Here is a 20,998-nt window from a genome sequence, read left to right on the forward strand (position 1 = left end):
TTCACAAGATTTAAAAAACTAAAAACAAACAAACATTATTTTGTGACATAGCATAAGAAAACCACACTTTCCCAGGCTTAGTCATGTGTTTATGTGTATCTATAGCCATTATGATTATTAGTATTTTTGTGGGTTTTTCAGGCTATGTGGCCATGTTCTAGAAGAGTTTATTCCTGACTTTTCACCAGCATCCATGACTGGCATCTGATTATTATTTGATTATTATTTGGAGAGAGTGACGACACATGGCTGAACCTTATACTTCATTATAAGTGCTTGGTATCCTGGCCATTTTGAATTGTTTGTACTTTCACAGCAAGCTAAACAGAAAGCTAGCAAAGATGCATATTTGAAGTAGCAGAGTTTTTAGAATTTGGTAGAATCCAATGGGTTGTGAAGGCTGATTTGATTCTAATCTCCCATATGTGTTTGCCATGTTGTTTTGGCAATGATGCCAGTAGTTTTGCTTCATTTGGCATTATTCAAGGCATCTCTCAGGACTAAAAAAAATCACGTAACATCAGATTCCAACCATAATTAAAGTTCCAGAAGAGCTATAAAATTCTACAATCTAATAGCCTTACATATTATGATAAAAAATCAGCTGTTCAGCTGACTGAGTCTTCTCCAAGAGGGATACTTATTTGGATGTATGAACAGCGTAAACAGAACTTACAGAGTAAACTTACAGGGTAAACAGAACTTCTTATATCTTTGGATTGTGATCACTGTACCTGTCCTGGTTACCAAAAAAAGTATCATAACTTTGCCAGATAAAGTGTAATGCATATAATATTTAATATAATGCATCTAATTGTAAGAGATAAAAGATAATGCAAATTATTATTAATAATTATTTTCAACCATTATTTTAAAATTATCATCTTGTATGGCCCTTTGGGGAGGTAAAACATCAGGCTCATTCAGTACTGTTCTGACCACAATTTGCTTGCATCAACTCTTTAAAAATTCATCTTAGCCATCTGTTCACATCGCACCACTTTAATTGGATCGTCTTGCGCCATTTGATACCCACAGTAACCTCTTTCACTACTGCTCCCAGCCCTTGAATTGCACTCCTGGGTTAACAAACCAGGCACAATACTATCCATGCCTGCTTAGAAACTTAGAAGTAAACTGCATGGTTCTTGTTCTCAGGCTAGTGAGAATAAGTTTGAGCTTCAATTGATTGGCCAGTAACATCCTGGATCAGCACCCTGGACAGCTACCAAGCTTTGTCCTGTAAGGATCTTTCTGCAGTTGATAATGTTCTCCTTTATCATTAAAGATTTTCATTTTAAAAACAAAACCAAACATGGCCAGAGACATTGGTTGTCAAACTCTTCCCCTTTGCACAACATAAAGGAAATAAATCTTCGATCTGCCTCCTCAAAATAGAGGAAATAATTAAGGAATTAAAATGTGACTTTCACACAGAGCTAAATTGCCCCTATATTTCATGCTACCAGTCTCCATATCATATGTATCATAGTATCATATTACTAGTACTACTACTACAACTATTGCTGATGCTACTGTGTCATTGTTGTTATGTGATGCCAAGTCATCTCAGAGTTATGGCAACATTATGAATGAGGGACCTCCAAAAGACCGTGTTATCAGTTGCTCTGCTCAGGTCTTGCAAACTCAGGGCCATGGCTTCCTATTTCCTTCCACATTATGGAGCGTTATTGCCTTTTACAGTGAGTCGCGTTGTCTCATTATGCATCCAAAATAGAGCCATTGCTTTGCCCTTTTGGAGTCTGTGGTATCTGCAGAACTCTTCTCCAGCCCTACTTCTCAAATGAGATGAATAGGATGATAAAATGAAGTTTTTTGTGGGTTTTTCGGGCTATGTGGCCATGTTCTAGAAGAGTTTATTCCTGATGTTTCGCCAGCATCTGTGGCTGGCATCTTCAGAGAATGGCAAAACGTTAGGAATAAACTCTTCTAGAATATGGCCACATAGCCCGAAAAAGCCACAAAAAACTATGGATGCTGGCCATGAAAGCCTTCAACCTCACAGATAAAATGAAGCTTTGTCTGACCCTCTTGCTAACTGAAAACAACTGTGTCTTCATATTCTTTCCTGACAGGAGCTTCTCATCCAGAGTATAGATTATGTGCATCAAGACAATCAAATGTTGTGGCACTCCAATTTCTTTTAGAGCAATCCTGAGTTTTTCATGGTCTACATAGTTAAAGGGTTTGCAGTAGCCTGTAAAGCACGAGTAGGTTTTCTTTTGAGTAGGTTTTCTTCTATATGCTCCAATAGGCAACACATATTTGCAATATGATCTCTCTTCTGAATCCACTTAGAAGTCTGGCATTTCTTGCTCTGTATGTGGCAATAGTCTTTGCTGTGGAATCTGAAGCACCACTTTGCTTGTATGGGAGAGTACTTTGACAGTCCAGGGGCTGCTACAATCCCTGGAGTCCCCCTTCTTGGGGATAGGAATATATATATTGTTTTGGTTTTCATATTTGTTGGCAGACATGTGCTAGAATTTGGATGGCTTCCATCTCTGCACCTTGAAATAACTATCTTGGGCCTGTTACAGACTGCCAAAATAAAGCTGCTTGGGGTCTCTTTGGAGGTATGCTATTTAAATGATGGATGGGTCCTAAGAGTCCGGAGGTCGCGCCAAAGCCACACTCCATTCCTAAGCACTGGAGCGCAGCTTTGGTGCAGCTTCTGGATTCTTAGGATGCATGCATCATTTAAACAGCATACCTCCACAGAGACCCGAAACAGCTTTATTTTGGCACTCTGTAACAGGCCATAGTATGCTTTCTCTTCCTAATGATTTATTCCTTCCAGGTGCATCTTCCGCTTTATTTTTTAAAGTTGTAGGTTCCTCATCAAAAGGGCATACTTTGGAGGAATCAATCATTCTTTCATCCTTTTTTCTATAGATTCTCAGTATATTGATATCATATAATGTATTCCCATTAATCATTCAGCATCCCTACACTTGTTTTAAATTTCCTCTTGAATTCTGAGATTTTATGGAAGAGGTTTCTAGCTCTACTTTTTGGTTGTGTTTGTCTATTTCTTTGCCCCAGTTAATATAATAGTTCTCTTTGTCCCTATGTACACATTAAATTTAATGTGTGAACAACCTTAAGGATGTAATCTTGCAAACTACACCAGTTTAACTTTCTCAGGTGACAAGGTACTCACACATAATCCAGTCCATGGGTATGCAGCAGAAAACAGATGAGACCCAAAGTGGCGATCTGATTTATTGGACTCCATTATGCCCTATTGTTTTACTTTGTGTTGAGACTCTCCCTTATTTGAGAAAACATAAAGCACATCCAGGCATTTCCCACAATAAAAAGGATCATACAGCCAGATGTCCAGCATGGAACAATCAGCCAGTCCGAACCTTGTTAACTAGACATTGACTATCATTCATAGTATATTTTCTTATAGTCACAAAAGAGAGCTCACATAAATGATTAATTGCTAATGTCATATGTGAAATGCTATATCTAAACTATCTCAGTAGATAGCAAACCATGGTAGTGGCTTGCATCTTTCACAAGACAGAAAAAAACATTTCATTTAGTTTAACAAGTCTTATTTTAGAAAGAGATTTGCATAACTCTCAATAATTATCTTAAATAACATTAAATGAAAACATGATCTAAATAACTGTGATTTTCTTGACCACTCTCTTGTTTTGTATAACAGTTTAGAGGTGTTCCAATATTATATCCAACAAGTGTACACAGACTGTTGATCTGTACACAAATAAAGGTTTTTGCACATAACATTCAACACACATATATTCGACTCTCATTTCTCATTTGCTCCTTGGTCCAGTTATTTACATGCAGTGGAATATAGCTTTGTTCATACAGTGGTTTCTGGGCTTATACTACTGTTCTGATATTCAGACTTCTTAACTAAGGAGTTTATCACATGAAGGAGATTGGGAATTTATACCGTGAATCTTCCAGAAAAATCACGTAATTACGCAAAATGATTTCATATGATGACGCACAAAACCCACCATTAAAATGGTCACAAAAAGCATTAACACCCATCTTTTTACTTTTGGGATTTCAACGACAATGCATTTCCGGTATCACTTTATTTGTGAAATTGCGTGTGATAATCATTCAGGCAATTACTCATCATTTTTGCTTTATTTGCGGGATGCTTTAAATGCGCTTTAATCTCTCTTTAATGCCGAAATTAGCCCCAGTATGATAAACTCCTAAGAAACAGTAAGAAAAAAAGAAGAATTTGTAGTGTTTTCTGTGTAAATCAACCATGCATGAATTTTCAATGTTTTCTGTGAAGGAATTAATAATTCTCCATTGAAATATTATAAATATTATTACTCTCTGGGGCTGCATCCACGCTTCAGAAATAATCCAGCTTGGTGCCACTTTAACTGCCATGGTTCAATGTTGCAGATGACATGGGTGCAGATGACACCAGATTAGGAGGAGTAGCTAATACCCCAGAGAGGATCAAAATACCCCAAAGGATAGGATCAACATTCAAAATGGCCTTTATATAGATTAGAAAGCTGGGCCAAAACTAACAAAACAAACTTCAACTGGGAGAAATGTAAGATGCTGCACAGATATAGGATGGGGGACACCTGGCTGAACAAGACTACATGTGAAAGGGATCTAGGAGTCCTAGTAGACCACAGGTTGAACATGAGTCAACAGTGTGATGCAGCAGCTAAAAAGGCCAATGCTATTTTAGGCTGCATCAATAGAAGTATAGTGTCTAAACTCTAGCTCAAGGGAAGTAATAGTGCCACTCTATTCTGCTTTGGTCAGGCCCCATCAGTTCTGGGCACCACAATTCAAAAAAGATGTTGACAAATTGGAGCGTGTCCAAAGGAGGGCCACCAAAATGGTGAAGGGTCTGGAAACCATGCCTTATGAGGAAAGAGTTAGAGGGCTGGGCATGTTTAGCCTTGAAAAGAGATGGTTATGAGTATTGTATTGTCAATTTTATAAGGATATTTATCGCCAGTTGATTACCTCTCTTGTAACCAAATTTCCTGGCCACACTGACGTGTTTAATTTACATTATTTGTCGGACAGCCAGAACCGAACTGCCATACTGAAGGTAGCAAAGTTTTGTTACATTATGTGTAAAACACGTCAACAAATCGTTGGTAATATCTGATGTCAGATGGAAGAGATCATCTCTGATTTTGTATCAGCCATTGTATTTTACTTATTATTTTATCCATTTCACTTATTTTATCTATTTAGTATGAGGTTTTCTGTTTTTTACTCCTGCCTCCTTCTTATTTTAATTTCATGATTTTACTCTATTTATTTATCTTATTTTATACTGGTCAATGACCGAAATAAAGATTGATAGGAAAGACTTAGGGAGCTGGGAATGTTTAGCCTGGAAAAGAGATAGTTAAGAGGTGATATCATAGCCCTGTTTTAGTATTTGAAGGGGTGTCATATTGAGGATGGAGCAAGCTTGTTTTCTGCTGCTCCAGAGACTAGAACACAGAGCAATGGATGTAAGCGCCAGGAAAAGAGATTCCACCTCAACATTAGGAGGAACTTCCTGACCTGACAGCAGAACACACTCCCTCAGAGTGCAGTGCAGTCTCCTTCTTTGGAGGTCTTTAAACAGAGGCTGGATGGCCATCTGTCGAGGATGCTTTGATTGAGAGTTCCTGCATGGCAAGGGGTTGGACCAGATGGCCCTTGTGGTCTCTTCCAACTCTATGATTATATTATTCTCATGCTATAGAATTCTGGGCAATGTAGTTTTGTGAGACAGTTACCTTTCTCTGTCAGAGAGCTTTAGGTGCTGCAACAGACTACAATCCCCAGGATTTCATGGCAGCATGGAACCATGGCAGTTAAAGCAGTGTCAAAACCTGGATTATTTCTGCAGTGGGGATGCAGCCCTGAGAAGAAAAAGAAGCAAAAAAAGAGCTCTTTTAGCTTGCTACTGATACTGAGGTTGAAACACAATCATGGTACCAAAAGTGCCATGATGAGTAATCGGTTGAATTTGCATAACCAGAGTACAATTTTTCAACGATTGCAATAATAATAATAATAATTGTAATAATTAGCATAATATGCAAATCAGATCAGCCCCCCCCCCCCAGATCTGAGGGGCTGGACTATGGTGAGCCTAACCCTGTTTTCAAGGCCCTTCTCTATCAAAGAAACTGGTGCTTGTAGCCTCCCTCCCAACCTGACCCCCTCCATGTTGATGCAGAGAGGGAACGCGTGTCAGGGCCCACAACCCGCGTGTCACGTGTGAATGCGAACTCAGAGAGTCCTCCTCTTCCTCTTGCTCCTCCTTCCTTGCCTTCTGGGCTGGCAGCTGCCTCTCTCTCACTCTCTCTGTGCCTTTAAGGCCCCTTCCTTCCTTCCTTCCCTCTCTCCCTCCCTCCTTCCCTCCCTCCCTCCATCTCTCTCTTTCTCCATCCCCTTCTCTCCCTCTCTTCTCTCTGCAGCCTCCCTGGACCATCATCCTCCGCCATGGCTGACATGAAATCAGGAGGCATCTTTGCCAAAAACGTCCAGAAGAGGCTGAACAGGGCCCAGGAGAAGGTGAGGCTAAAAGACTGGAGGGTGGAATCAGGGGGTCCTCCTTTTCCAGGACACGCCCTCCCTCCATTGCAGACTTTCAGTCCAAGAGGGATCCCCCAAACTGCCCTCCATTTTGAGCATCGATTGACATCTCTAGGAGTGTGTCATTAGCCTTTTTATGGCACACTTCCCTTCAATGTCCTCCGTTTTGTGCTTGAGGACATACTGAGTATTCAGGTGACCAGGCACGTCCTCTTTTTCCAGGAGACGTCCTCCATCCCAGCCTTTCTGCCCAGGAAGGGATTTCCCAAACTGTCCTCCATGTTGAGCATCATTAAGGAGGGATGGGTTTATTATATATATGTGTGTGATGGATTTATGTTCCTCTGTCTGTGTTTCTGAGCTTTGATTTTGGCCATGCCTTCCATTTTGCAGTGCCTGGTCCTCCATTTTGCGGCATTCAGCTGACCAGGCACGTCCTCCTTTTCCAGGACGCGTCCTCCATTCCAGCCTTTCAGCCCAAGAGGGATTTCCAAACTGCCCTCCATTTTGAGCATCGCTAAGAAGGATGGGTTGACATTTCTAGGAGTGTGTTCTTAGCCTTGATATGGCACACTTCCCTCCAGTGTCCTCCATTGTGTGCTGCTGGTCCTCCATTCTGCGGTGTAGGGAGATAACCTGGTCACCTTGAATATCCCGCTGATCACGCACGTCCTCCTTTTCCAGGACGCGTCCTCCATTCCAGCCTTTCTGCCCAGGAGGGATTTCTCAAGCTGCCCTCCATTTTGAGCATCACTAAGAAGGATGGATTTAATATCCCCATGAGTGCTTTGAGCCTTTATTTTTGTTTATGCCCTCCATTTTGCGGTGTGAGGACATATCTGGACAGCCTGACTATTAAGCACCTGGGAGAGGGTTAACCAGGCACGTCCTCCTTTTCCAGGACGCGTCCTCCATTCCAACCCAGGAGGATCCATGGTGACCAAACATGTCCTCCATTCCAGCCTTTCTATCCAGGAGGGATTCCAAGCTGTCCTCCATTTTGAGCATCACTACAAAGGATAGATTTAACATCCCTATGAGTGCTTTGAGCTTGTATTATTGTTTATACCCTCCATTTTGCGGCGTGAGGAGATAACCTGGCTACCCTGACTTTCCAGGACGTCCTCCTTTTCCAGGACACGTCCTCCATTCCAGCCTTTCTCTCCAGAAGGGATTCCAAACTGTCCTCCATGTTGAGCCTGACTAAGAAGAATGGATTTAATATCCCTATTAAAGTGTTAATATCCCTATGAAGAGTTTTGAATTTGTATTTTGGTCAGAGCCTCCCATTTTGTGGTGCCTGGGCCTCCATTTTGCGATGAAATACACATATAAGTATACATATATACCCCACTCTGGCCCCTTGGGAGTGGGGTATATATGTATATTTATATGTGTATTTCATGGCAAACCAAATGTGCCTCAGGAACAGAGGAGGAGAAGCTGAAAGAGAATGGAGGCAGGAAGGCCAAGAAGCCCTTCATGGCAGCCCAAGGTGGCCTCCCCTGCCCCCTTCACCCTCCTTCCTCTGTGGGGCCTCCAATGGGCTGAAGGAAGGGGGGGGACCCCATTAAAAAGCCCTTCAAATCCCTTGCTTCCATTTTGCTTCAAATCCCTTGCTTCCCAGGCTGAATACTGGGAAGGAGAAGGCCTGTCTTTGGGCTCTGCAGGGATGTTTTTGTTCTCTGAGGAAAGCAACCACAAGGAACAAAAGATGGGGCTTGTTGTCGTTGTTATTGTGTGTGTCTGCGAGTCCAACTTATGGCCACCCTAAGGCTGTGCTGAGGGTTTTCTTGGAAAGATTGGTTTGGAGAGCTTTTTTGTTTTGTTTTTGGCCATGGCTTTCCTTTGAGGAGGCTGAGACTGTGTGACCATCCAGGAATTCGAACCTTGGTTTCCAGAGACGTAGTCTAACACTCCTAGAATCAAGAATGAAGAGTGTTCAGTTCCACTGAAAATTAGCAAGGGAGCTTAAATTCAACTATTTAGACCCATATGGATTCATAGTACAAGACGTTAATGCAGAGATGTACATAGAGATACATAGAATCGTAAAGTTGGAAGAGACCACAAGGGCCATCCAGTCCAACCCCATTCTGCCATGCAGGAAATCTAAATCAAAGCATCCCTGACAGGTGGCCATCCAGCCTCTGCTTAAAGAGCTCCAAGGAAGGAGACTCCACTACACTCCGGGGGAGTTTGTTCCACTGTCGAACAGCCCTTTCTGTCAGGAAGTTCCTCCTAATGTTGAGGTGGAATCTCTTCTCTTGGAGCTTGCATCCATTGTTCTGGGTCCTGTTCTCTGGAGCAGCAGAAAACAAGCTTGCTCCCTCCTCTATATGACATCCCTTCGAATCTTTAAACAGGGCTATCATATCACCTCTTTACCTTCTCAAACCACAATGCTGTGGTGGCTCCCTGAATTGACCTCTCTCCCCCAGACTCTGCAAAATAGCTCCCCAGGTGGATCCTGGTTGTGTTTTTTCGCCTCCTGAGGAGACAATTTTGTGAGGGATGTGGCTGCCCTTCCTCAGGTTGGCTGCCTTTGGGTGGGAAGGAAAATGGACCCCGAAAGGTCTTCCTCAGCCCCATGAGGCAATCTGGGCTTGTGGGCCTTTGTAACGGTCCCTTTAGAGGCCTGGCTGAGGAGGCATCAACGTCTTCTGGCAAGCAAGCGTCTTATGGGATGGGAAAAGATGTCTCTCCAAGGAACGTTTGGCTAATAGGGGCTTAATAAACATAGTAGTGGTTTCCCCCCTCCTTCATTTTTCTCTTGGCACGTTGCCCTTCTCTGTCCATGGTGTTATGTAATAATATCCCCTTGTCCCATTTAGGCCTTATTCTCTTGAATGAAATAGGTTTAGATGTGGAGTGATGCAATGGCATGGTTTAGATTCGCCAGCCCAATAATAATGTTGCAGGTTCACACAATTCTAATAAAGGTTACACACACTCACAATCCAGCTAGAGGGACCACAGGATTTTAACATGAAATCAGCTTTATTTTGCTGGCAAGGCTTCAGAGGAAAATAAAGTTTCCAGAGACCTGAAGCCACCCCTACCCACCCCCACCCCCCGCTACCAAACCAGTGCAAGACCTTTTTATAGGGTTTCAAACAAAGAAACTCTAATCTATTTTTGATTGGCTACAGAAAAGTAAAACATATATAATTATTTTTGTCCATTGGCTACATCATTGCATACATTTTGGTACCCCATGTGTGCCCACCCATCTCCACACTGTGTTTAGATGGAGTGATGCAATGGCACAGTTTAGACTCAGTCCAGGGCCCACTCTTCATTCACTAACCCAATAATAATAATAATAATAATAACAACAACAACAACAGTATGTAGAGTGTTCTTGTAGCACCTTTAAGACTCACTGAAAGAAAGAAATTGGCAGCATGAGCTTTCGTAGACTAAAGTCTACTTCCTCAGATGCTTCCTCTGAGGAAGTAAACTGAAGTCTACAAAAACTCATGCTGCCAAATGCTTTCTTTCAGTGAGTCTCAAAGGTGCTACAAGATCTCTCTATGTACTGATTCTACAGACTAACATAGTTGTATCTTTGAATTATTATTATTATTATTATTATTATTATTATTAGGCTAGTAAATGAAGAGTGGGCACAGCGGCAAATCTAAACAGTGCCATTGCATCATTCCACCTAAACGTATTTCATTCAAGATAATTATTATTATTGGTAGTAGTAGTATAATTATTATCCCACCATCCTCCCAGTGTAGGGACTCAAGGCAGATAAGACCAAATTTAAAACAGTACAAGTTTAAAACCATGCAAAATCATTAACGTGTAGATGCAAAATTTAAAAAACAATTTCAAAAAGTTAAAAACATTGCCCATTAAAAATTAAAATATATTAAAAGCATTGCCATTATTGTTATGTGCCTTATGGTGACCCTACGGCTTCACTAACTATCGTGGTATTTTCTTGACAAGTTTCTTCAGCAGGGGTTTGCCAGTACCATTCTCTGAGGCTGAGAGAATGTGACTTGCCTAAGGTCATCCAGTGGGTTTACATGGCCAAGCCAGGATTTGAACCATGGTCTCTAGTGTCATAATCCATTGCTCAAACCACAGCACCATGCTGGCTTAAAATCTGAATTACACAGCATTTAAATGCACAACTGACATCTGTTTGAAAAAGCATGAGGGCAGAAGTTGTTGTTGTTTAATCTGCTGCCAAAAGGAAAGCAGGGATGGGGATATGTAGTATATGTGCTAAGAGTAAGACATTTGTGCATGCATTCACACGCTGGTCAGGGTTGTCCTCATCTGCTTTGTACACTGTTGCCCATGGGCCTAATTTTCATCCTTGAATTGTGCCTCAGATTCAGGTCTGAAATTAAAAATAACTTGGGACAGTCAATGAGCATTGGATACCTATGCCAAGTTACACTAAGGAATGACCAACAGTGCCAGCTCTAAGATTTGAGGGGCCCAGTGGACCCTAAAACTAGAAGAGGAAGATATCTTTAAGGGTTCTTTGTGCTCCAGAGCAGAGGTCAGTGCTACTGATGGAGGCCTTTGCTGCTCTCAGGGCCTCTGCAGACCCTTTCATACTACTCAGCTACAGTGGTATGATACCACTTTTACTGCCATTATAACATCCAATGGAATCCTAGGAGGGATTCACACTCATTGTTTTGTCCCGAGGAGATGCGTATCGCCGCACTGATGCATATCAGATTTGTTGTTCCCATTTTGTTTTGGGTTCACAAATCCCTCAGTCCCCACCTCCATGCTCATTGTAACCCCTTTCTTATTCACAGATGCCATCGTTTTGGGATAAAATGGAGTCGCCTCCATTCCTTTGAACAATACAGAGTGATCCTAATTGATTCGGAGAATTATTCACATTGCCAAAGATGTGGATTGATGCAGATATTTCAGAAAAATGTGGGTGGAAAAACAGTATCAAATATCCCAGATTAAGTGGGGGGGGGGGGTTGCCAGCCCCCCCCCAAAAAAAAAATTGCATTGAGTGCATTTGGAGTGTATGTGAACAACAAGCATTCAACCTGGATTCATCCTGGATTATTTTCATAGTATGAATGTGGCCCTGGGATTGGATTTTAGAAAAGTATATCGGGGAGGCGTTACAAACCGCCGCTTTGAGGCGGTCTCCCGGTGCTGCTGTTTGCTCCGTGAGGGAGCCGCCGCAGCCAAACAACACAACTCCCTTACAGAGCAAAAAAGAAGCTCCAAAATGGAGCTTCTTCTGGCGGTGCGCTCATGACGGCGTGAGGCGCCAATGGCGCACTCGCGACGTCATTAGCGCCGCGTGATGTGCAGACACATAGTGTCCGTTACGTCAAGATGGCGGCGGCCGTGTGGAACAGCCGCCATCATTTGTTACGGACAGAGTCTGTAACAGGAATAGGGGCGTCTGGAAGAGATGCCCCTTTTTTAAACTGGGACGTCCTGAGGACGTCCCAAGTGGCGGTTTGTAACCCGCCAGTGTTCCCAACTAGTGAGCTCTAGTGTTTCCTGAAACTAGAAGCCTCTAGATTCCACAGAATGCAGCCATGGCATTTAAAGTAGGATCATGGGGCCATACTGGTGCAGTGTGAAAAGACCCTTGGCCTCCTACTATCTGAAGCAGGCCTTGGCAAAATATGTTTGCCCAATAAATGCAAGCCTATGTCATCTCTTTTGTAATGGCATCGCTTGAGCAAATCCCTGTGAGGAGTATGCACTAATTACCCTCTTCCCTGCTCCTGTACCATCTGTCTGTAAAAACATTCTGGCCCCCATCCCCAGGATTTTTTGAGCCCCACTCTAGTTTTCAGTTAGGAGGAGAAATGTTCTCTTCTGAGGCCTTGCTAACACACTGAAACAGCTGCAGAGGGAATGTAAGTCCTCAGTTGCCTGCAGCAGAAAAGGCAGATTGCATCTGTAGTTCTTGATCTATTCAGAGAAAGAAAGATTTGGCCCTCCCTCAGCCCCCACCTCCATGCTTGCACACTTTCCACACTGTAAGAGGATTGTGTTTCTTTTAATATCTACCCAAGCTCATGGTGAACTAATGTGATCTTCCTCACTGTGTTCATTTCGGGAGCTGAGCAGGCAATTGAAAAGAATGGCCTTCACTAAATCACTTCTGTCAGTAATCCAGAATGGCCACCTTGTCCCCCGACAGGGGCTTCTGTCAGCAATTTCATGAGCAGTAGCTAAGTATTTGGAAAGACATTTTAAAATATAATGAGCTCTTGGTATCCGCTGGGGTTTGGGTCCAGTACCCCCTCTGGATACCAAAATCCGTGGATGCTCAAGTTGCATTATATGCAATGGCTTAGTAAAATGGTGTTCTTTATTTCGAATGACAAAATCAAGGTTTGCTTTTGGGATATTTCTTTTTCATTGTTGAATATGTTCAAGCCATGGATGGTTGAATCAGAGGATACAGAATCAGTGAATACGGAGGGATGGCTGTATTCATTAGAACATTGAAGGTCCTTGTGGTAAAGCTTATTGATCACTGAAAGGTGAACCTTCTAGTGATTCTCTGTCACACCTCTTCAAGGAACGTCTCTAATGTGCTTCTAAGGAAGTACCATAGAGACAAAGAGAACCAGATAGAGAGTAGAATGGATATTCTTCAAATTGCATGTAGGAGAGGGCTAGGTAACATGTAACACCTCCCCAGTGTTATTGGATTATAGTTCTCAGTAGTAGCCAGCCAAGCCATTAGTGAGAGATGATGGGAGTGGCAATCCAACAACATTTGGGGGAGCACACATTCTGTACAGCTGGTGTAGGCTAATCACATTTTAATGTTTTAAAATCACTGTTTAAGAACATTGTTTTTTTATTTCCTGAAAGGACAGAACAGAACTTCTGATGGTCTGAGAAGTTCCCAGCTTCCCAGTAGCTACCAGTTGGATTCTGGACCTTTGGGATGGGTGTTTCATTTGGCTTTTACTGGGCTGCATCTGCACTCCAGAAATAATGCAGTTTGCCACATTTTTATCTGTCATGGCTTCATCTTATGGAATACTAGGATTTGTAGTTTGTTGTGGCACCACAGCTCTCTAACACAGAAAGCTAAATATCTTCACAATGACAACCCCAGAATTCTGTAGCACTGAGCCATGGAAATTAAAGCGGTGTCAAACTGTATTATTTCTGCAGCGAAGATGCAGCCACAGTTTTGGTGTCAGGTCACAAAAAAGAGGTCTCGGGAAGCTTCAGATATTGAAATCTCTTCTCAAACCCATAGTTCTTCCTGAGATGTTGAGATTATTCCTGAATATAATGCTCTGAAGCATCAGTTGAGACATCTCGACTCATGGCAACCCAGTGAATGAGACTTCTCCAAGACCCCCAGTCCTCCACTGCCCTAATCGGCTCCTGCAGGCTCAGGTCTGTGGTCTCTCTGGTGGAGTCCATTCATCTGGCATTGTTCTACCTCTCTTTCTGCTACCTCTACCTTTCCTACCATTATTGTCTTATCTAATGATTCATGCCTTCTCATGATGTGGTCAGCAGAAGAGCCTCAATTTAGTAATCTTGGCTTCCAGGGGCAGTATGGTGTTGATCTGTTCTAGAACCCATTTGCTTGTCTCCCTGGCTGCCCACAGTATCCTCAGCACTCTTCTCCAGCACCATACCTCAAATGATTTTATTTTCGTCCTGTCCATTTTCTGCATATTTTAGGTTATTGATGCCCTTACCTGCATCTTCACTCCTGCCTTTAAATCTAATCCTACTCTGTGTGTGATATTTTCTGCATACAGGTTGAATAATTAGGGTAATAGTATGCAGCACTGCCTGACCCCTTTTCTAATTGGGAACCATTCCGTTTCTCTATATTCAGTTCTGATGGCAGCCTCTTGTCCTGAGTACAGGTGATGCATCAGGACAATTAAATGTAGTGGTTCTCTCATTTCTTTCAGAGCATTTTATAATTTTTTGTGATGTATGCAGTCAAAAGCTTTACTATAGTCAATGAATCACATGCATATATTTTTTTTAATTCCCTGGTGTGCACGATTATCTGTATCTTTCCAGTGTGATCACTTGTGCCTCTTCCTTTTCTGAAACCTGCTTGTACTTCTCAGATTTCTCATTTCATATATGGCAGGAGTCTTTTCTGCAGAAATTTTAGCATGATTTTGCATGCATGGGAAATTAGTGAAATGGTCATGGAGTTACTGCAGTCTTTTGTGTCTACTTTCATGTGTATAGGAATGTACATTGATCTTTTCCAGTCTGTCAGCCACTACTTTGTTTTCCATATTTGTTGGCAGATTTTAATTAGAACTGAACTTGATTCTCTCGATTGTAACAGTTCTGTTGGTATGTCATCTGTTCCCAGTGATTTATTTTTCCCAATTGCCTTGAGTGTAGCTTTCATTTCTCTTTCCAGAATTTGAGGTTCATCTTCATATGTTTCTTCTTCCCATGTGTCATTTTTCCTGTTGCATTTTTAATATTGTGCTTCTATGTATTGTTTCCATCACTGATTAAAATTTCATCTTGGTCATGTATTATATTCCCCTTTTTTTATCATAGCGTATTCTCACCCTTGGTTTAAATTTCTCTTTGATTTCCCGAATCTTGTGGAATAGACTCTTGTACTTAGAATCATAGAATCATAGAATTGGAAGAGACCACAAGGGCCATCCAGCCCACCCCCTGCCATGCAGAAACTCTCAATCAAAGCATTCCTGATAGATGGCCATCCAGGCTCTGCTTAAAGACCTCCAAGGAAGGAGACTCCACTACACTCCGAAGGAGTGTGTTCCACTGTCGAACAGCTCTTATTGTCAGGAAGTTCCTCCTGATGTTGAGGTGGAATCTCTTTTCCTGCAGCTTGCATCCATTGCTCCAGGTCCTAGTCTCTGGAGCAGCAGAAAACAAGCTTGCTCCCTCTTCAATTTGACATCCCTTCAAGTATTTAAACAGGGCTATCATATCACCCCTTAACCTTCTCGTCTCCAGGCTAAACATTCCCAGCTCCCTAAGTCGTTCCTCATAGGGCATGGTTTCCAGACCCTTCACCATTTTACTCGCCCTCCTTTGGACATGCTCCAGTTTCTCAACATCCTTTTAAAATTGTAGTGCCCAGAACTGGACACAATATTCCAGGTGGGGCCTGACCAAAGCAGAATAAAGTGGCACTATTACTTCCCTAGATCTAGACACTATACTTCTATTGATGTAGCCTAAAATCGCATTGGCCTTGTTAGCTGTCACATCGCACTGTTGACTTATGTTCAATTTGTGGTCTACTTGGATTCCCAGATCCCTTTCACATGTAGTTTCATTCAGCCAGGTGTCCCCCATCCTATATCTGTTCATTTCATTTTTCCACCCTAAGTGCAATACCTTATATTTCTCCATGTTGAAATTCATTTTGTTAGCTTTGGCCCAGCTTTCTAATCTATTAAAGTCATTTTGAATTTTGATCCTGTCCTCTGGGGTATTAGCTACTCCTCCTAGTTTGGTGTCATCTGCAAATTTAAAAATATTCCCCCAATTCTGTCATCCAAGTCATTGGCAAAGATGTTGAACAGCACTGGGCCCAGGACAGAACCCTGTGGAACCCCACTGGTCACTTCTCTCCAGGATGAAAAGGAGCCATTGTTCAGCACCCTTTGGGATCGGCAAGTCAACCAATTACAAATCCAAGTAACAGTTACTTTGTCTAGCCCACATTTCACTAGCTTGTTTGCAAGAATGTCGTGGGGAACCCTGTCAAAAGCCGTACTGAAATACTATATCCACAACATTCCCTTCATCAAACAAGCTGGTAATTTTATTTTTAAAAAAAGAGATCAGATTTGTCTGGCATGACTTCTTTCTCTGAAACCCATGTTGACTTTTTGTGATTATGGCATTGCTTTCTAGATGTTCACAGACTCTCTGTTTAATGATCTGCTCCAGAATCTTTCCTGGTATTGATGTCAGAGTAACTGGACGATAATCGTTGGGATCCTCTTTTCCCCCCTTTTTGAAGATGGGAACAATGTTTTTGTTTTCAACTTCTATTTCTCTGCATTGATTATTGTAAACATTTTCCTTGTGCACCAATCATTGGACAGTAGCATTCATGTTCCTGTCTCCCTTTGCTCTCCCTTCTCTTTCTTTGATTTCTTGAAGTGTTTCATCTGTCATCCATTGTGCCTTTTCCTTCTTTTTGGACACAGTTACCATCTCTTTGCATTCCTCTTTTGTTGTGACCCTGACTTCTTTCTATCATTCTTCTGGTTTCCTGATCATCTAAACTTAACAGTGCAAATCTGTTTTTCACACTTTCTTTGAATTATATTGGAATGTTTCCCAGATCATATTTTGGCATGGTTATTGATTTGGTATTCTTCTTCAACTTTATTCATATTTTGGATAGTAGTAGTTCATGATATGTGCTGCAGTCTGCTCCTAGTCTTACTTTTGCCACAAGAATAGAATTTCTCCATCTTTTGTTCCCTGTTATTCAATCTATGTGGTTTTTGTGTAGATCATCTGGCAGTGGCAATGTGCACAATGTCCTCTCTGGTTGTATGAAGAAGGTATTTGCTGTGAATAGATTGTTGGCCTTGCAGAACTCTTATCAGTCGCTCTCCTGCTATATTTCCTGAACCTAGCCCAAATCTCTCTACTATCTTTGATTCTTCTCTGCTTCATACATTTGCATTCCAGTCACTTATGATTATCAAACACTCCTGTTTGGGTGTGTTATCTATTTCTTCCTAAACTTTGTCATAGATCTTCTTCTTCTTCTGCCTCCATAGTTGGTGCATATACTTGGATTGTGGTGATTTTTATTGGTGTTCTCTGAAGCCTTGTTGACATGATACAGTGGGATTTTACATTATAGCCTTTTACTGATTTTGTTACATCTTTCCTCAATATAAATGTTACTCTGTTCTTTCTCCTTTTTCATTTCCTGAATAAAACACTGTATATCCGACTCAAAATGTTTCATGCCTGTCCATTTTAGCACACACTCTTAGTGTTGCTATGTTTATTCATTCCAATTCCTTTTTTACTATTGTCTAGTTTCCCGTGACTCATGCTCTTCATATTCCATGTACCTATAAGAAGCATAGTACAGCTCCAGATCTTCTTTCCATTTTCTATCTTTCTTTTTTTATTTATAAAGCACGTGAACATATAACATACAACATATAACACATATGCATAAATTACAAAACAGAAAACATCAAAAATAAAACAAAACATGTTGGCTTTCGGTTACATATTGGCTATATCATAGATCCTAAACCATATATTATATCAAGTATCTTATACTTCCTAGGTGGTCTTTACCACTCTTATTTATTCATATACGTTTGTTTCCTCTCTCTCTGTACTGATTTTCCTTAGGGACCAATGTAACGTAAAATAGTCAGCAACCCACAGAGTCAATTTGTGTATCATATACATAACCTGGTATATAGCTACATGAATAACATGGTTACATATACTTGTAACATATATTTACATCCTTTCTGACATTTCCATTTTAGTCACACATGCATTTATTTCTATCTATATATTTTTCAACACATAGCCATTCCTTTTCCCTTTCACTTATTGCTTCTGTTTGACTATTTTTCAATCGAGCAGTTAAAATATCCATCTCCATTGCTTCAAACAGTTTATAAATCCATTCATCTTTTCTAGGTATTGTAGATTTTTTCCAGTGTTTGGCATATATAATTCTTGCTGACGTTACCATATAGATAATTATTCTTCTGTGTTTCTTTTCTACAGCTTTGTCTGTCATTATAATTGTCATGTTTAAAAGGAAGAGGAGAGGGTCAAAGGGAACTGTAGTTTGAAACATTTCAATTATTGCAGAATGAATATTCTTCCAGTATTGACAAGCAAGTCTACAGTCCCACCACATGTGAAAAAAATTGGCTTGGGGTTTCTGGCACTTCCAGCATCTTGCATTTCCCATCTTATGTATCAAATTCAGTTTATTCGGTGATATATACCAATGGTGAAACATTTTTGGGAAGTTCTCTTTGTAGTTTTGGCACAATGTGAACTTATTGCTGTCGTGCCAGGTCTTTTCCTGGCACGACAGCAATAAGTTCACATTGTGCCAAAACTACAAAGAGAACTTCCTGATCTTCTTTCCATTTTAAAGTGTGTATGTTGCATGGTCTTCCTTCTTAATACCACTTAACTGTCTGTAAATCCCTTATGTTGACCCTTCTCATAGTTAATACTGTATCTGCAGTACTTCTGTCACCAAAACACTGTAAGGCACTGCTAACCCATTACACAGGGAAATCTCAGTCACTTGTTTATTTATTAAATGTATAAATAAAATGTATACATTTGTTAAATGTATAAAATACATTTAAATTATAGCCAAAACATAAAATTATATCATTTAAACCAGGCATCCGTTTAAAGTACATCTTCTGAAAATAACATATTTGCCTGGAAAGCAGGAGCCAAAATCCAATTGTTAGTTCCAGTTGAGTAGAGCTAAGAACCAGTGAGGTATACTGGTTTGGAGTTTGAATCTCTGCTTAGCTATGGAAACCCACTGGGTTGCCTTAAGCAAGTCAAACTCTCTCAGCCTCAGAAGAAGGCAATGGTAAACCTCATTTGAACAATGGTAAACCTCATTTGAACAAATCTTGCCAGGAAAACTGGTATAGGTTCACCTTAGTGTTGCCATAAGTAAAAAAAAATGGCTTAAATGCACACAACAACAAGTATAGTCACTGAATCAATATAAACCTGATAATTCAGCACTTACTGTATATAGGTTCTGGTTGACTACTTGTACCTATCTAGGACTAACAGTTGCATTAAGGCCAATGCTCTGGATTGATCCATGGTACCTTCATTAACATTTGAATGTTTTACACACCTATAGTCCAAGATTCAGTCCTCACCATCTCCAGGTTGGATTGAAAAATATTCAAACCTTTCAGTTACTGCTGTCAATCAGAGTAGGCTGTACTGTATTTAGCTAAATGGTCCAGTGATCTCTGACTCGGCTTCCAGTACTCCTACATCGCCACCTTTTCACTCTTTGCATACAGCAGTGTGTGTGTCGTACATGCTTGATAGTGCATACTAAGTGCATACCAAGCCCTATGATGAATACTTGAAAGAGTTGGATATATTTAGCCTGGACAAGAGAAGATGAAAGGTAGCACCATAACTATTTTTTTTCAGATACTGGAGGAACTGTAATAGAAAAGATGGATCAGAGTTGTTCCAAAGGACAGGACTACGATCATCAGACAGAAATTGCAGGGAAGCAGAATTCAGATGGACATTGCTGTTGGTAACAATTGTTCAACAATGGAACAGATTTGTCCAAGAAGTGAGTCTCTCTTTCTCTAGTGGTCTTTAAGCAGAGATTGGGCAGCTTCCTCCTACTCTTTCCTTACAGTGTTGGCTTAGTTACACATCAGTCTAGAACAGCAAAATATTGGAAACATTAATGTACTTGATAACCCATTCTATCCTCTTAAGTTATTATTTCTTCTTTAGACAGTTACTGCAGTCAATTGTCCCAAATGGCTTCCCAAGTAAATACCTAGGAAAGTCAGATAGAGAGAAAATAGTTTCTTTTCTAAGGCCACTAATAATCTGTATAGACTTTTAAGGCCATCTGTTTGTTGATTACTTAATGAAGTACAGTAATGACTGTAATGAGAATAATTTCCCAATAATTTCAACTTTACATGTGTTTGTGCATGTGTTTGTTCACAAATACACATCACATATCAAACTGATGTATCTATTTATTGACTTGCAAGCCAATATTGCTGTGCTAATCACAAATAAGACCCTGAAATAATTTCAGTGAGGTTTATTCCCATTTTTATGTGGGCAGTGTGTACCCAGACTGGTTCATAGTGCTGAGAAGACAGAAACACAATTGTAATAGAAGCTAGAGTACCTTTTGAAATATAATCAGTTGGGTCCAAACTAAATTAATTGTACTGAGCTCCAACTGACATCAACAGACCTTAAGTCACAAACTGACTTGTCCTGCTGATCTCAGTATTCTAAGAAACATTGTACTTACAGTTCACTTCAGTAGGCATAATAACATTAAAATGTGTACACTTGTGCACACGTGTGTGCACACACATTAGCTCTTGAACTGGTTGAGAGAACTATCTGGGCTCTTGAGCTGATTGATAAACAGGCTTTGACCTTTTTTAGTCAGGCTGGCTATAGGCAATTGGCAACCAGTGGTAGAAACTTTTTGAAGTGATGGATACACAATACATCTGTATTACTTGGCTGGTTATAATTTTGTTTTGTTTTAATATTTTTTCAATTATACAGTAACTTTAAAACAAAACAAAACTTATCTTCAAAAATAATCTTCCTGTAAGCCAGTGCTTCTCAAGCTATCTGATGTATGGGACCATTGATTATTTTT

At 40.7% G+C, this 20,998-nt stretch overlaps 1 protein-coding gene across 5 annotated transcripts in view; it reads left to right on the top strand.

Moving 5' to 3' along the window:
* The first annotated feature begins 6,299 nt into the window (after window positions 1-6,299).
* AMPH (amphiphysin) overlaps window positions 6,300-20,998 on the top strand; it is a 126,440-nt gene continuing 111,741 nt past the window's right edge. The window contains exon 1 of one of the 5 annotated variants that reach the window (XM_089532578.1): window positions 6,300-6,573. In XM_089532578.1, coding sequence (XP_089388704.1) covers window positions 6,502-6,573 — 72 coding nt within the window. In that variant the 5' untranslated portion in view covers window positions 6,300-6,501. The remainder of the gene's footprint in view (window positions 6,574-20,998) is intronic. The other 4 variants (XM_089532577.1, XM_089532581.1, XM_089532579.1 and 1 more) reach the window with 4 other exon arrangements.

Source organism: Sceloporus occidentalis, unplaced genomic scaffold (genome assembly GCF_023333645.1).
Source record: "Sceloporus occidentalis isolate IW3139 unplaced genomic scaffold, rSceOcc1.0.p SCAF_7, whole genome shotgun sequence".
Classification (NCBI taxonomy): domain Eukaryota; kingdom Metazoa; phylum Chordata; class Lepidosauria; order Squamata; family Phrynosomatidae; genus Sceloporus; species Sceloporus occidentalis.